Here is a 15,133-nt window from a genome sequence, read left to right as displayed (position 1 = left end):
TTAAATTAGCAAAAATCTCTCTTACCCTCTGCATCTGCTGGATCTGTGAGTCTTGTCAGAGTTAGATTTTCTCACCAGATGCTAGGATAATTAAAATGTCTATTGTACCTAAGCATGCCTCTCTCACCTTTTATTACCAGCATCCTTACATCACTGAAGATCAAATCTAAGCAATCATTTCCAAAGGAAGTTAAGCAGGATTGGAGCTAGAATGGAGCTTTGTGGATCTCAGTCTTAAAAGCCAGTGAACAGAAGACACTAATTTCTTTAATTTGAGAACTGACTTCATAAAACTATTGTTCTTCCTCTACCTCAGGCCATCAAAGCTGAGATTTCAAAGATACCATCCCTATAGTGAAGAATCCAATTCAGAAAAGCTGAAGTTCTTGAAACAAACCTTTTAAACTTTCCAGCTGAGAACTTAGAATGATATGTAGCATAAATAAATCGCTAATTACCCCTCAAAAACAAATAAAATTGATTTCAGAGTTTGAGAAAGATATATTCATCTTATTTTAATTTCCTATTTTTTTTAAAAAAAAAAGAATATATTTTAACTGTTTTATATCATCATGGACATTTAGTTGAAAGGCAAATAATATCAATAATAATCTATCTGTATATAAATAAGCAACAAAATTAAATCAGTTGAAAGAATGGTAGTGAGAGAAACCCCAATTTAAAAGAAGCTTGTTTAATTATTCTGGAAAATCTCACCAAACTCTTGAGGAGTCTCCATGTACATTCATCACTCACTCATCATTCATACTCACTTGGGTCCAATAACCATTTTAAAGAGGACCAGTGTTATCCTTCTAGCAGTGAGAAAAAGATTGCTGACAAATCTGTCTATAATAGGCATTTGATATGATTGGTTGCAAAGTTCTGTGCCAAAGTTACATAACTGTATCATGGCTGCATGAGGTCATGCAACTATTTATCATCCAACTCCCTAATTAGGGATTTTAAGATAGAGTCAGTCTAAGTTTAGCTGCTCTAACCTTTGGATCAACCTCTTTATGAGAAACTGCTCAGCTCTAAACCACACAAGAACAGAAATTATATTTTTCCAAATTTCCTTAAAATGTTACTAAAATCTACATAAATTGAAAAGGTTATACAAAGTCTAATAATCCGTGTTTCATTTAGGGCAGTGTTTCCCAAACTTGACAATTTTAAGGCATGAGGACTTCAACTCCCAGAATTCCACAGCCAGCAACGCTGGCTGTGGAATTCTGGGAGTTGAAGTCCACATGCCTTAAAATTGTCAAGTTTGGGAAACACTGATTTAGGGCATAACCATTCTAACTTTTCTTCCAGGAAATGTAGACTTCAAGGAACCCAATTCCACCCAAAGGCTGAAGCCCTGGTCACAATTTTGCTACTGAAAACTACTGACTTCACTTGTACTTAAGCAGTTGGACAGAATGATTCGGTCGGCAGCAGAAAAATGGAGGTGCCACCACATCCAGAGTCTTTGTGCTGCTGAAATAGAAGGGAGGGAAGAACTTATTCTGTCTTTGGTTCCATATAGAATTTCTCTCAACTTGCAACTATATAGGCAGATGTCTGGGGACTGCCCCCTTTTTTGTTCCTTCCAACCTCAGAGGCAGATGCTATCAAGGCTTCCACGTGGATATGGCATTCAAACTTAGTCTTCCTGCTTTGTAGACCAGCTTCTCTTCACCTCTGTTCAACTCTATTTCCCAGGATGCTAATATGACTGCATCTTTCTAGAAATAGTAGAACTTTTCATAATAGTACTTTTTTTTAATGAGTTTCAAAAGCTGACAGAAATGTGTTTATAAATAAGAGAAAACTGGAGCAGTAGAAGAAGCTTCCACCAGGGCCCCAGACTCTTCTCAGCTGATGGGAATATTTGGTATTTTAGAATCAAGCTGTGATGCTTTCATAAAATAGCTTCTGGAAGGAAACATGCCCATTCATAAAATGGGTGTCATAGACACAAAACATGGATCAGAATGTTTCCTCCTACCAGCCATAGTCACAAAAACATTTGCTCCTTCATTTCCTTGCTTTGCTTTATTTCTTTTCTGGACTAAAAGGCATCACATGCAGGGTTTCATCTCTAAAAAGCCACCAACCAAGAATTAAGAGGTAAGGCTTCCAGTTAAATAGATATCCACTTGAAGATCAAGCTCTTCTTTTAATGACTGCTATATGTTCCTTGCCCTTTTATTAAAGAAAGGAAAACAATCAAATACAATAATAGGGGCAATACTTTCTAAATACTCCAGCCCCTATGATTTATATTAAATAAAGAGTAATTACAAGTACAACTGGAATTACATATTAAGCTATTGTAGCTTAAACAATCAAGCAGAAAACAATATTCAAATCAAGGAATTACAAAGGAGAAAAACCACCCTCCCATCAACACTGGTGACTGTATATATACAGGGAACAAATTCCACACTCATTAGCACTGATGATGTTATCTAGTTGGGTAATGTAAGACCTGCAAGCAAATAACCAAACTCAGAGAGCACTAAGGATTCAGCCCTAGTTCAACCATAAGCCACTAATACTCTATTCTACTGTAAACTATATTGTTGTGTGCTGCCTAGAATTGACATTGGGGAGATGGGTGGTTGTATGAGAGAGAGAAAGAGGGAGGGAGGGAGGGAGGGAGGGAGGGAGGGAGGGAGAGGGAGAGAGAGAGAGAAAGAGAGAGAGAGAGAGAGAGAGAGAGAGATTGTAGTTTTGCTGGTTCTGTTAACCAAATTTATGGTTTAACATAATGTGTGAATACAGGCAGTCATAGTTATCAACAAGCTACAGTTAAGCAAACCTTGTCTTTATATAATCCCTACCTCTCTTTTTCTCTTGGGGTCGAACGACATTTCACAGGGGTCGCCAAACAACGCAGTCTGCCATTTTTTCCCCCTTTTCCTTAGCAGTGCTACTCCCCTCTCTTGAATAGAGTCTAATTCTATTGGCTTTCAAAAGCCAATAGGAATTGTCCAGGCTGTCTCTGCCCTGCTGAGCCCGCCAAAAGTCCCATTCTGCAAATGGTGCTGCACCAGTTGAGTAGTCCTCGATTTACAACCGGTTGAGTAGTCCTCGACTTACGACCGGTTGGGGTCATGGCATTAAAAAGGTTGACAACCACTGACGTAGAGTGAGATGAATGATTGCTTTAGGAACCTCAAGCAAACAATCCAAGACCCTCAACACTGGAGAAATTTGGGGGGATAAACCTACTGTTCTCTTTTTCTCCAAACAGTTGACAGTTAATGCAAAAAGCTTCTGCCAGTCAGAGAAAACAAATTATGGATGAAATAGACAGTTTGTCTGAACAACTCCAGTTTACCTTCCCATGTTTTTACCTCCAACATGTTGGTATGAATCACTGATCTAGGCATGCCTCCTGACTGGAAGAAGGCAAGTCTAGAAAAATGACTCATGCAAACATCAAAGAGGCAACCGACATCAGAAAACAACAGCTCATACAGTTGCATTACCATAACATTAACAACTGCTGTATCCTCTTCCCTGGCTGACAGATTTCCCATATTTCTAGCTTAGCCGGCACCTATCTGGTATTTTCCAGTTGTTTTGGGATTCTTGATGTTACACTATCGATATACCTGAAGAATATCTGAGCAGGGAAGAGTGTCAAAACTGTTCTTCAGTCATTGGCATCCTACAGGGAAACAGTGGTGGAAAAAGTATGGCTATCCATCAATGTATACGAATAGTCCTCAACTTACAACCATTCATTTAGTGACCGTTCAAAGTTACAACGGTACTGAAAAAAGTGACTTGTGGCTGTTTTTCACACTTACGATCCTTGCAGCATTCCCTGTGATCACATGATCAAAATTCGGACCCTTGGCAACTGGCTCATATTTATGACAGTTGCAGTGTCCCGGTTCATGTGATCACCTTTTGTGAACTTCTGGCAACCAAAGTCAATGGAGAAGCTAGATTCGCTTAACAAACATATTACTAACTTAACTGCAATGATTCACTTAACAAATGTGGCAAGAAAGGTCGTAAAATGGGGCAAAACTCACTTAACAACTATTTCACTTAGCAACAGAAATTTTGGGCTCCATTGTGGTCATAAGTCAGGGACTATCTGTACAAATAATCACAAGTAGAAGTAAATTAAAGTGATCAGTGTGTTATTGCTTGAGCCACCTGAAAATAACTGCACTGTATACTTCAAATATTTTTCTCCTTTCTAAAATGTAAACATTAAAAGAACTGTAGCAATACAATGTCTTAAAGGAAACAAATTGTCTATAAACTTCAGATTGTTTCATGAATAGCTTTACCATACTGTATGCATTGCTTGGACATTACCGTATATTCCGGCGTATAAGACGACTTTTGAGAGCAATGAAACAGCCTCCGAACTCGGGGGTCGTCTTATACGCCGAGTCATAACGTTTATTTATTTATTTATTATTTCCGGCGTATAAGATGACGTTCTAGGCATACGACTCGGTGTCGATCATCTTATACGCCGGAAATGACGTCATTTCCGGTGTATAAGATGATCGACACCGAGTCGCATGCCTAGAAAGTCATCTTATACGCCGGAAATAACGTTATAAACTACGTTTATTTCCAGCGTATAAGATGACTTTCTAGGCATGCGACTCGGTGTCGATCATCTTATACGCCGGAAATGACGTTATTTCCGGCGTATAAGATGATCGACACCGAGTCGCATGCCTAGAAAGTCATCTTATACGCCGGAAATGACGTCATTTCCGGCGTATAAGATGATCGACGCCGAGTCGCATGCCTAGAAAGTCATCTTATATGCGACTCGGCGTCGATCGTCTTGCGACCCGGCGTCGAACTCGGGGGTCGTCTTATACGCCGGGTCGCCTAATACGCCGGCATATACGGTATTTTTTTTTTTACTTTCAGAGCATTACTTTTCAGTTCGGTTCTTAGGTTTGGACTTCTTTTTTTCTTTTCTCAGAAAATCCACACTCACTAGTGCTGAGGATGTTACCTATTTGGGTAATGAAATGTCTGCAAGCAAACAACTAAACTCAAGAGACCACCATGGACTCTACAGCTCCTGTCACCAATACCCAACCTGACCAATGATGGAGAACATTAATATGAGCTGGATGGGAGGCAGGGGCAGGGGGAACTGAACTAAATTGTCCAATGTTGTATAAGACTTCATCTGTTCTTGACCTGGAGTGGCTTTGTAAGAAGTTGAACAGGACTCAGGAACAATTGTCCACAGTTTATTTATTTAAGAACATTTATATGGCTGCCCAACTCACTCTCAGTGATTCTCGGTGGCTTACAAAAGTAATTTAAAGAGTATTTGTTTCAAGGGCACCACTGACATGATGACTCACAAATGCTAGCTCCATAATAGGTAGGTGTCTTTGCTGGGTCTAAGTACCAAGATTTTCCATTGTATGAAGACTAATGTTGAATGACATCCAGCGCTGCAGGCCTATCTATCTCACTGAAAATTTCTCACTTAACATGGAATGGAAAGGGTACTTGAATGCACATGCTACATACCAAGTACTGTATACTATGAATCCAGTTGCATGCTTTACATGCCAAATGTGTTATTAATCCAATTCCCAAATCCCATGAATATAAACAAGCATGTCTGTGTTTCTAGTCCACGGTTCTCAAGGTTCAAGCTATAATCATTTTAATGCTGAAAATTTAAATATAAATATGATCTGAAATAGGGAAAAAAAGATTATATTCCATATTTTTGCAACATTAGGCCACAAGAACCCACATATTAAGATAATGGAATGGGTTCAAGTAAACTCAGCCTCAGAAGGATCCCATTTTAAAAATCAATATCCTCAAACTTCAGAAATCACAGAACACAATAGTTGGAAACGAAGGAAGAAATTGCAAAACACAAGTTCAATTTTAGTCAAATCTTAGCAGCAGCTTGGCACTATCACAAAAACAGAAGCAGAAATGTTAATGTCACCGAACGCAGGCAAGAAGCTGCTCCTCATTACCAACTTCATATTCAGAGAACCGGACTGTAAACAGCAATCAGGATTTTTAATTAGGTTGCTATAAAATGACATCCAAATTGAAGAAGAGGCTTGCTACTCCCTGTAATTAATCCACAAATCCTGTAAAAGGTCTGATAAAATTAGACTGCTATAAAAACAACATGTGTATATATTAATATTTCATTTATTTTTTGTTTCTTAGGATATTTTACTGGAAATATTTGTGGAATTAGATGTGGAATTTAGGTTGCTTGTGTCTGTGAGCCTTTGCTCAATTACTGAGTCTAACAGAACTAGCCCAGCTTTTATAAAAATGGAAAAGAACTAAGCAACACGGTGAAAAAAAAAGCAGTTCCAGATGTAGGGAGAATTAGAGAAGGGCGAAGAAGTTACAGGAGGCACAGTAGTCAAAAACAGGATGAAAGCTAAAACACCAATGACTAGAAGTTTCATAATAGGCATGAGCTTGTACAATAAGCTTAATTATAGACACAAATCCTCTATCTTGTTCTGTTCTTGTATCTAACAGAGTATACATCCACAAAGAGATTAAATGAGGCTGCAATTTGGAAATCTGCAAGAATTAAAAGGGCGACTTCTCTGTGGTTTATCCCACTTTGAGAAGTAGCCGATAATCTTCAAAAGGGTCAATATTGTATTGTTTAATAATTATTATGATGCTTGAAAACAGGCAGAGAGGAGAGAGGAGGATATATAAAAAAAATCTTTTCAAAAACATTACATCTGGGTTCCTGCAAGGGAGAGAGGAAGTCAGTCTTGTGGTCTTAAAGCCCAGTTTCTTTGGTGTCCCTTTGCATTTTTCCATCTTCTACAAAGAACTCAGGGTTCTTTCCATAGAGCAGAATAAATGTCAGCTATTTGGGGAAAGAATGGGAAATGGTTTTAAGTTCATGTGATGAAGGACATCTAATTTGCAATGATTGGAACATTTTTCATATTGCAGCTGAGAAACCAACATGAATGTCACCAGGAATTCAGCTCAGTTCAAGAAAGCCTTTATTCATTTACATCCTGTACTTGCTTCAGACCAAATATTGTGAAGGATTGCACTTTTACATATCCAATGATTGCTTCAGATTCATTTCATGGGACAAAAGTATAAGTTTACATATAAATAGATTTTTATCTTCCTTTTATCCTTTATGTTCTGGCTAGTTTTTTCTCCCTTTTTTACATCAGTACTACCTGTTTTTCCCTGAAAATAAGACAGGGTCTTATTTTTTCTTATTACCAGGGGATGTCTTTTATACTCACCTCCAGCACCGACAGCCCTACTCAGCAGGTCCACTTGTTCTGGGGCCGAAGAAGCAGCTTCAATCTGCAGCTGCATTCCAGCCTGCATTTTGCAGTCAGGCTTTTCCGGAAGGTCTCTGCAGCCAAGAACCGATCTATGGATTGAATCCATAGCTCAGTCCTCAGCTGCAGAGGTCTTGCAGAACCAAACTATGGATTGACTGCACAGGCCTTCTGGAAAGGCTTGTGACTGCAAAATGCAGGCTTGGCTGCAGAAGAGACCACAGAAGAAGTGGGCCGGTGATGAGAGGCTTGGCTGCAAGGTAAGTAGGCAGATCAACACCCCGCAAACCAGCTTGATTTTTAAGTGTGTGCCTCGCCCCAAAACTAGGGCTTATTTTGGAGGTAGGGCTTATATTAGGCCCACCCCCAAAATCAAGCTAGGGCTTATTTTCAGGGTAGGTCTTACTTTCAGGGAAACACAGTACTCCATTGCCATGCCTTTTCTTTCTCATATGTTATATAGTACAAGGTATGTTAATTTACTCACCTATCTCAGCCCCCTAGGTTACTATAGCAAATTGTCTCTAAAAGAAATTCCTGCAAAACTTTGCATCTGTAACTACCACAATATTTGTGCCCAAATAAGACAGAGTAGATCCAACTTTCCCTCACCAGGCTGACCTAGGCCCTATTCCCAAATGTAAGAAAAATAAATTTGTGCTATCTTCAACTAACAAGCTTATCAAACTGTCTGTTTCTCCTAGTTAATCACATCTAATACTTTCAACTTTTCCTCAGAAGATGAGAACTTGGTCACCAGAAATTTAATAAATTTATTTGCCAACTCTGGTTTGTTGAAGAAGCCATCACACTAAATCATACTAAAGTATGAGTTGACTTAGAAGATTGTGCAAATCCAGCTAGCTAGTCTATAATCAGGTTGCTCTAGAAAATTATTCAACAACAATTACATAAAGTTCATATATACCTGAGTTATGGTAAATGACAGCTTTCTACAGAAACAGCTCCCAACCTACCCGAAGCTAATATTGCTCCATTTAATGTGCTGCTCCAGTGTATGTATTAACCACAAATTTTCAGCAATATTACAAAAGGGCCAGCATAGTTCCTGAATATAGCTCTCCATGGTTGCAGTAGTAGCTGGTTTCATGCTAAACTGTTATATGGACTGTTGGTTTGGGCTCAGTATGATTTGTGAACCAAGTTTATCATGAAGTAGTATATATAAATTTTACTTTTTCATCAAACCATGGTTAAAACAAACCACAGCTTAGCATATTTAAATCCAGCACATATTTAGAGTTTTTGTCCAATTAGGGTAAACTGTATGATGCTAGAATAACAAATATGGACAGTAGGCTTTTGAGTATGCCAGAAGATCAATCTTCAAGACCTCCTGCCAGCTGCAGATAATTTTTTGACCCTTCCCTAAGAGCTCTTGAGTGATATATGAGATCCTATTAGCCACAGCAAATTACAGTATCTTTGCAATGTTAAGACACAGCATAGCAAGAAAGACATATTGATTGGAAGACATTCAATTCAAAATGTTCATCTTCTAGAAACTCAGTAGTTGGATGTGAAATGGGCACAATCACTTTACAAATGTGATAAACAGAATTAAATAAATGCAGGAAGCCTAGGTATAAAACACATAATTGTTCAAACCTTTCAGTCATGCAGTCTTAAAAATTATCTATCCATTCTTCCAAGTGCCAAACAGAAGATTTAACACCAAATACACAGCTCAACCTTCCTTTGTTCTCAAAGTAATCCAGGCAGGCAGCAATCTAATCTGGACATGTAAATATGTATTTAATATAAAGGTAATTTAACTTTGCTGATAACATCTGTATTCTAGAATTGACTACTAGTAACGTCATCTCCTTAACCAACTCTCTGTGTGTTTAAAACAAGATATAAATTCTGCAACATCTAAAATATTTGTGCACAGTAAGGTGTCAATCCTATGTACATTCCCATTTACCAAGAAGCAGTTCTTATTGAAAAAAAGTGGAACGCTACTGAAAAAAGTATTGTTAGAACCAGACTACAATCCTACATGTACTTAGAAACTAAACTTCATTCAATTATCTTTATAAAAAAAACACAGGATCAAGGCTCTACACCTACAATACTTCTTATGCATGTTATATTTACACAAAAGGAAAGTGAGGAAAGGAAATCTTGATTTTAAGATGCTCACCAGCCCAAGGGTAATAGCACTAAATCCTCAGCAAATCTAAAACAATTTATCTCTAAAGTGCAAGTATTACTGGCAAATAAAATAAAAAAACAACTCTACTTTTGGGATAAATTACCTTAAAATAAACCCCAGGAACTTCCAGAAAAAAAGCACCTAGATTTGGGCTAAATTCACAGCATACTTACTCCAAATGGTTCAAATGGAAGAGTTTTAGTTCAGCAATATGTTTGACAAGCAAATACTTCCAAATTCAAATACCCGCATTTCCAAGGTATGGCAGGAAAAGCCTGCCACCCATAACAATTCAGATGTTTCAACCAGGCAGAGAAGAACAGATACAAGGCAATTTATATACCTCCAAATATATACAAGCCCCTTTACAGATAACATATTTCTGGAAAATCAAATTGAAGTTGTTGCTGTGCCATTTCTGTATTTAAGGGCTGACACACTACCTATTAAAACAAAACTTTTCCCACAATGGCCTATGCAGAAACTATTCTGTTGCAGAGGGCCATCAGAAGGACACACACTGATGGGTCATGGCATAAAATGACAAGTGCATGATGGTGAGGGTATGCCAGAAAAAGCTTTTACCTGGCAATTGCCTGAGACATATTCTCTTTCACCTGTTAACTCTTTCCTATTCCCTAGCACAACAATTTTTCCAAAAAAAAGATGAGGAAAGGAGGGGCGGACTGAATTGAGGACTTAAGGTTTTGATGACTAGAAGAAAAATAAATAGGAAAAAAAGAGCGTTTGTTTTTGTAACCATAGAGTTAGAGGTAGTTTTGTATTTGTAATTATACTTGCTGTAAAGGAAATCCAAAGTGACTTCTATTTTATCTTTTTGCTCTTTTGACTTTTCCTTTGTTTTTTTTTTCATTTTTACTTCGTATTAGTTCTTGTTAGTCTTTAATTTCGGTTTAAAATTCTTAATAAAAATTACACATAAAGGAAATGTCCCCTGGACGCAATAAAGTATCTCCACGCCTACAGGATTACTACCTGCCATTTTCCTCGAAAGTTGCAAATCCCGCGGGGTCCAACATGTTTAGGATTGCAGCCCGAGTATTTACGGGGCCGTGAGGACCCCCTGGGTGTTAAACCTTTTGGGGGGGGGCAACCGTTCCTTCCCAAGAAAGCAATGCAGAAGATGATGAAGGTAAATATGCCTTACTTGCATCCGCTAATCATCCAGTTTTCCCCCGCGGATCAGAAGAGCTGCTAGAAACCCACTGCCGCGCTGGCGTTACACCCATAGTCTTCCCGTTTGGGACAGACCGGAGAACAATGGAGAAGGGACGCCCGCGATGTTCCCACGCGGCCTTGGTCGGAAAGCAACAAGCAGCTTCTCTGGCTCAGCCGAGGAGTTGCACAATTCTGCACCTCCTACCCCGCGTCCTCCAGGGCGGGGGAGAAGCCGCAGCCAGTTTGGGGATCTTTCCTTTTCCTTCCGCTTCTTGTTTTGGCGGAAAGGAGGCGATCAAGCCACTGGGTTGCCAGCATGAGGCGGCGTTGGAGAAGGCGCGGCCCCGAGGGAGAGGCTCTCCAGATTGTAGCATCTCTGCGGATGGGTGACTTTGGGAAAAGAGGCCAACAGGCGCTAGAGAAGGCTGCCCTCTTTTGGGAGCTCTTCAAAGCTCAGCCCTGTTGCTCCAGCTTCCCCAAAAATAATGTGAGATCGGAGCTACCTGCGATTGACCTGCGCTTGTTCTCTAGCGGAAGGTAGGGAGTAATCAAGCGGGATAACTAATATGTTCCTAGAAAGTTTGAAAACCATATTTTTAGTGCAGTAAATCCGCCATAAATTGTTTCTTGCCAAAGGCTCGGATTGTACAACCAGGGTTAATGCAATTCGGTACTCTTCAGTTGAATTGCAATTCAGTCATCATAATCACCATAGACATTGGGCATGTTTGCAAGGATTATGGAATGTGTGCCAAAATGGAGCCGGCCTGATGTGACATGTATCAAAATTTATTAAAAAGGAAAAAAAATGAAAATATGGGAGTTACATTTTATAAATGTAAAATGCTTGTGTTCAACACGCCAAAGGTATTAGAAGTAGATGACTTTTGAATAGATACTGATATTATGCAGGTTAGTCACTAGTTGAGTTTAATGATATCTGAATAATGTTGGGTTATGATCTCATTTATACAAACAACTAAGCTAATGTATGGTTTGGGGTTAGCCTGTTGCATGAACCAGACACTTAAGGATTATAAATCATCATTCATTACTTATCAGTTATTGATATTGGCAACAATTGTTAGCCTGAAAAGGGAAGGGAACCATAGAAATAATGGCTGAGGATGTCATAACTTAAGTAGAATGGCCAGTAGACCTAATTTGTTCTCATTGCAAGAACAAATACTAAAGCACCAGTCAGGTACTTTCCATTAACCCACTTCCCACAGACACAAATACGATTAAAAATGGTCACTTAGATTTTAGACCCACTCAAACTGTAGGGACCACATACAGCCTGCACCTTCTTACTTTGATGTTAGGTGACCACTTTGTTCCCTGTTCTTCTATTAATCAGAGTCACCCTTAGGGTATGGTCAAAAAAGTCACGTTACAGCAGTGCGATCAACAGTGTGCTCTACCTCTTTTTTATATGTGACATTGATAGAACTCACTTTGCAGTTTTTTGGTTCTTTGGCACAATGGGGAAATCAAATGTTTCAATGATTGTGAATGTGAAATAATTTTCTTGTACTCTTCAAGAATGCCTGCAGAATTTGTGGAAAAAAATCAACATTTTCTTGGAGCTGCATTTTGCTAGAATGGCTTCAACCCAGTGGTACTTTGAGATTGTCCAATTAGATCTGGATTATGTCTTAGAAATGGTCATTTACCACTGGAGTTGCTAAAGATTCTTTGAATTTTCTAATTTAGCACTAGCTCTAATTTAAAGTAAGATCAACTGAGGACTGACTTTGGGAGGCTTCTAGGCAACATTATGTCTGGTAAAATGATAAAGCAGTGATACCACTAATCTGCCTCTGGCTAAGTAAACATTCTCTTAATATGGCCATCTATTTTCTCATTGTAAGTCTGCTGTTTGTATACTTGTGGATTACCGTATAGTCTGGCTCAGGGCTTTTTTTGTCATAGAACGCCCAGAACAGAGTTCTGGCAACTTTTTTGGATGGAACCTTGTAGGGTAGGCAAGGCGGGTTGTATGATGTGTGTGAGTTCCAGCAACTTTTTTTTTTTTTACAAAAAAAGCCACTGGTCTGGCTTTTGCATAAAAATGACTATAGTTAAGAAGAGCTTTCCATCTGCTGGTATTCCAGAGACATTTGTGGCCACACATTTCAATTGGTTTGAAGCCCTTCTTCAGAGAGAATTGCAGTTTTATTGGAGAATGCTGAGCACCTCTAGAAAAATCTTTCAGAATCCAGAGTTGAACAGTATGTAGGCTTGGCCTTGCATATTTGCATGGAAATGAGACAAATTGTTCATGTACGTTCACTATGTCTGCAGCTTTACTCTGGCGGTGCAAGTGGCAAAACATGGATTGTGACAACTGTTAAGTATTTATGTGCAATGCCATGATTCAAATACCAAAAGGTGGGGCTTGTTTTGTGATCTCATAATGTATGTTTTGGCAATAGCATCATCCTGGTTAGGAACATGTATGAATGTGAGACAATTGGCATGTTGCTCTAACATTCCCTGCTATGATACCATTTTGGTTTAGTTACTAGATTTTTGTATATATCTTGAAAAGCGTTAGCCTTATTTCCTCTGGTCAAATCAGAATCCAAAATGTTAGAAGGTAATTAAAATTACACCCAGCAGTTTTCTTGCTTGTCTCGATATATACATGGATACTAGTAGATATATGATATTAGAACTTATCTTGAAATTTCTTTAATTATTATACTAGATGCATTATAAAACGAATATTCTAATGTTGCATATTTCATAAACATCACAATACTGCTATAAAAACTCCTGCACTAGATCTAAAAATCAACACAGCCTAAAATAGGCAAATATTGTGCAATAAAGCACAATGTAGGCAATAGAATCTAAAAATTACTAGCCAGAACAAATACAAAAACACAGGTCAGTAGCACTAGATAATCCTGAAAAAGCATTATCACTTGGAAGATCACTAAGATATCCCAAGGCTAGGTGGAAATCAAAAAACAATTGACAAACGGCTTCTGTACTGTTTCCAAGAAACTTCATAGATTTATTCATGTGCTTAAAAACATGAAAATAGCAGAAAACAAAAGAACAATGATGGAACAGAAATCCAATCCAGAAACGAACAAGGAAAAGAAGAAAGAGGCGTCATTTGTCTTCCCAGGACCACATTTTAGGGCTCTTAGAAATATCTGTAGGATGGGACAGTTTCAGTCTTGTGGGAATATCAATTCAGACAGGAGGAGCTGCTATAGAGGGGGTCCTGATAGGTGGCATTCTTTAATAGATGGAACCTGGAGCACACCAACTCTGTCAGATTGGGCCAAGTATACACTATAGATACTTTAGGAGACAAACAATCCAGGCACTGTGGGTTGGGATAGTCAATTTGCTATTTTTTCGGTGCAGTCAACCATGGTATCCTTTTGGGCCAGGAAGTCCCTTGAACACATTTTTTTTTTTACTATGGTTTTAGTCCTTCTTGTTATGGTGCATGCTGAAAGTAGTGCTGTGGACTATTGTTAGCCACCTAAGTTATGGAGCCATGTTGTCATGTTTACCATCTATATGGAACTGTTGGGTACTGTTTGTTCCTTTGGAGTATGCAGATGTTCCCCAGTACTACGGCTACTTGCTATCTAATGCCAAGAAAGTACTCAGTATCCTGATTAAACTCATTAAGGACTGGGTGAAAGAGAACAAGTTGAAATTAAATTCAGAAAAGCAAGAAGGGCTGCTGGAAAGGAAAACTTGTGAACTGTGTGGAACCCATTTCGGATAGGGTTGCTCTCCCCAAGAAAGAATAGGTTTGCTGTTTGGGGATCGTCATTTATCCCAGTCGTTTTAGGCTTTTCAGGAGACAGTTATGTCAAACAGCACATTTCAGAAGTTGAAGAAGCTTCTTGATGAGGAGCGAAACATCTTCAAAGAAAAAACAAGGAAGTCTAGTTGCCTCCTGAAAAAGCACCTTTGGGACAGACATGACCTGGATGACTGAGACTCCATAGACTAGCACAGTGGTTCTCAACCTTTTTAATGCCGTGACCCCCAACCGGTCGTAAGTCGAGGACTACTCAACCAGTCGTAAATCGAGGACTACTCAACTGGTGCAGCACCGTTTGCAGAATGGGACTTTTGGCGGAGTCAGCAGGGCAGAGACAGCCTGGACAATTCCTATTGGCTTTTGAAAGCCAATAGAATTAGACTCTATTCAAGAGAGTCTATTCTATTGGCTTTCAAAAGCCAATAGAATAAAAGGGAGTAGCACAGCTAAGGAAAAGGGGGGAAAAATGGCGGACTGCGTTGTTTGGCAACCCCCGTGAAATGGTCGTTCGACCCCAAATGGGGTCCCGACCCACAGGTTGAGAACCACTGGACTAGCACATTTCAGAATTAAAATGCCAACTGGGATGTAATGTATAGGGGCAAAGAGATTATATCTCAGGGCATTTAACCAGCCAAGCATATTACAGAACAACTCTTG

At 39.0% G+C, this 15,133-nt stretch overlaps 1 protein-coding gene across 1 annotated transcript in view; it reads right to left on the bottom strand.

Moving 5' to 3' along the window:
• Window positions 1-11,176, bottom strand: part of MAP3K4 (mitogen-activated protein kinase kinase kinase 4) — a 111,744-nt gene extending 100,568 nt beyond the window's left edge. Inside the window, exon 1 of the mRNA XM_039358243.1 lies at window positions 10,661-11,176. Within this exon, the coding sequence (XP_039214177.1) occupies window positions 10,661-10,677 (17 nt within the window). The 5' untranslated portion in view covers window positions 10,678-11,176. The remainder of the gene's footprint in view (window positions 1-10,660) is intronic.
• Window positions 11,177-15,133: the final 3,957 nt, after the last annotated feature.

Source organism: Crotalus tigris, unplaced genomic scaffold (assembly GCF_016545835.1).
Source record: "Crotalus tigris isolate CLP2741 ecotype Arizona unplaced genomic scaffold, ASM1654583v1 scf7180000019007.31208882:3723066, whole genome shotgun sequence".
NCBI lineage: Eukaryota > Metazoa > Chordata > Lepidosauria > Squamata > Viperidae > Crotalus > Crotalus tigris.
Note: the sequence above shows the minus strand (reverse complement) of the source record. Positions and strands in the feature narration are given on the sequence as shown.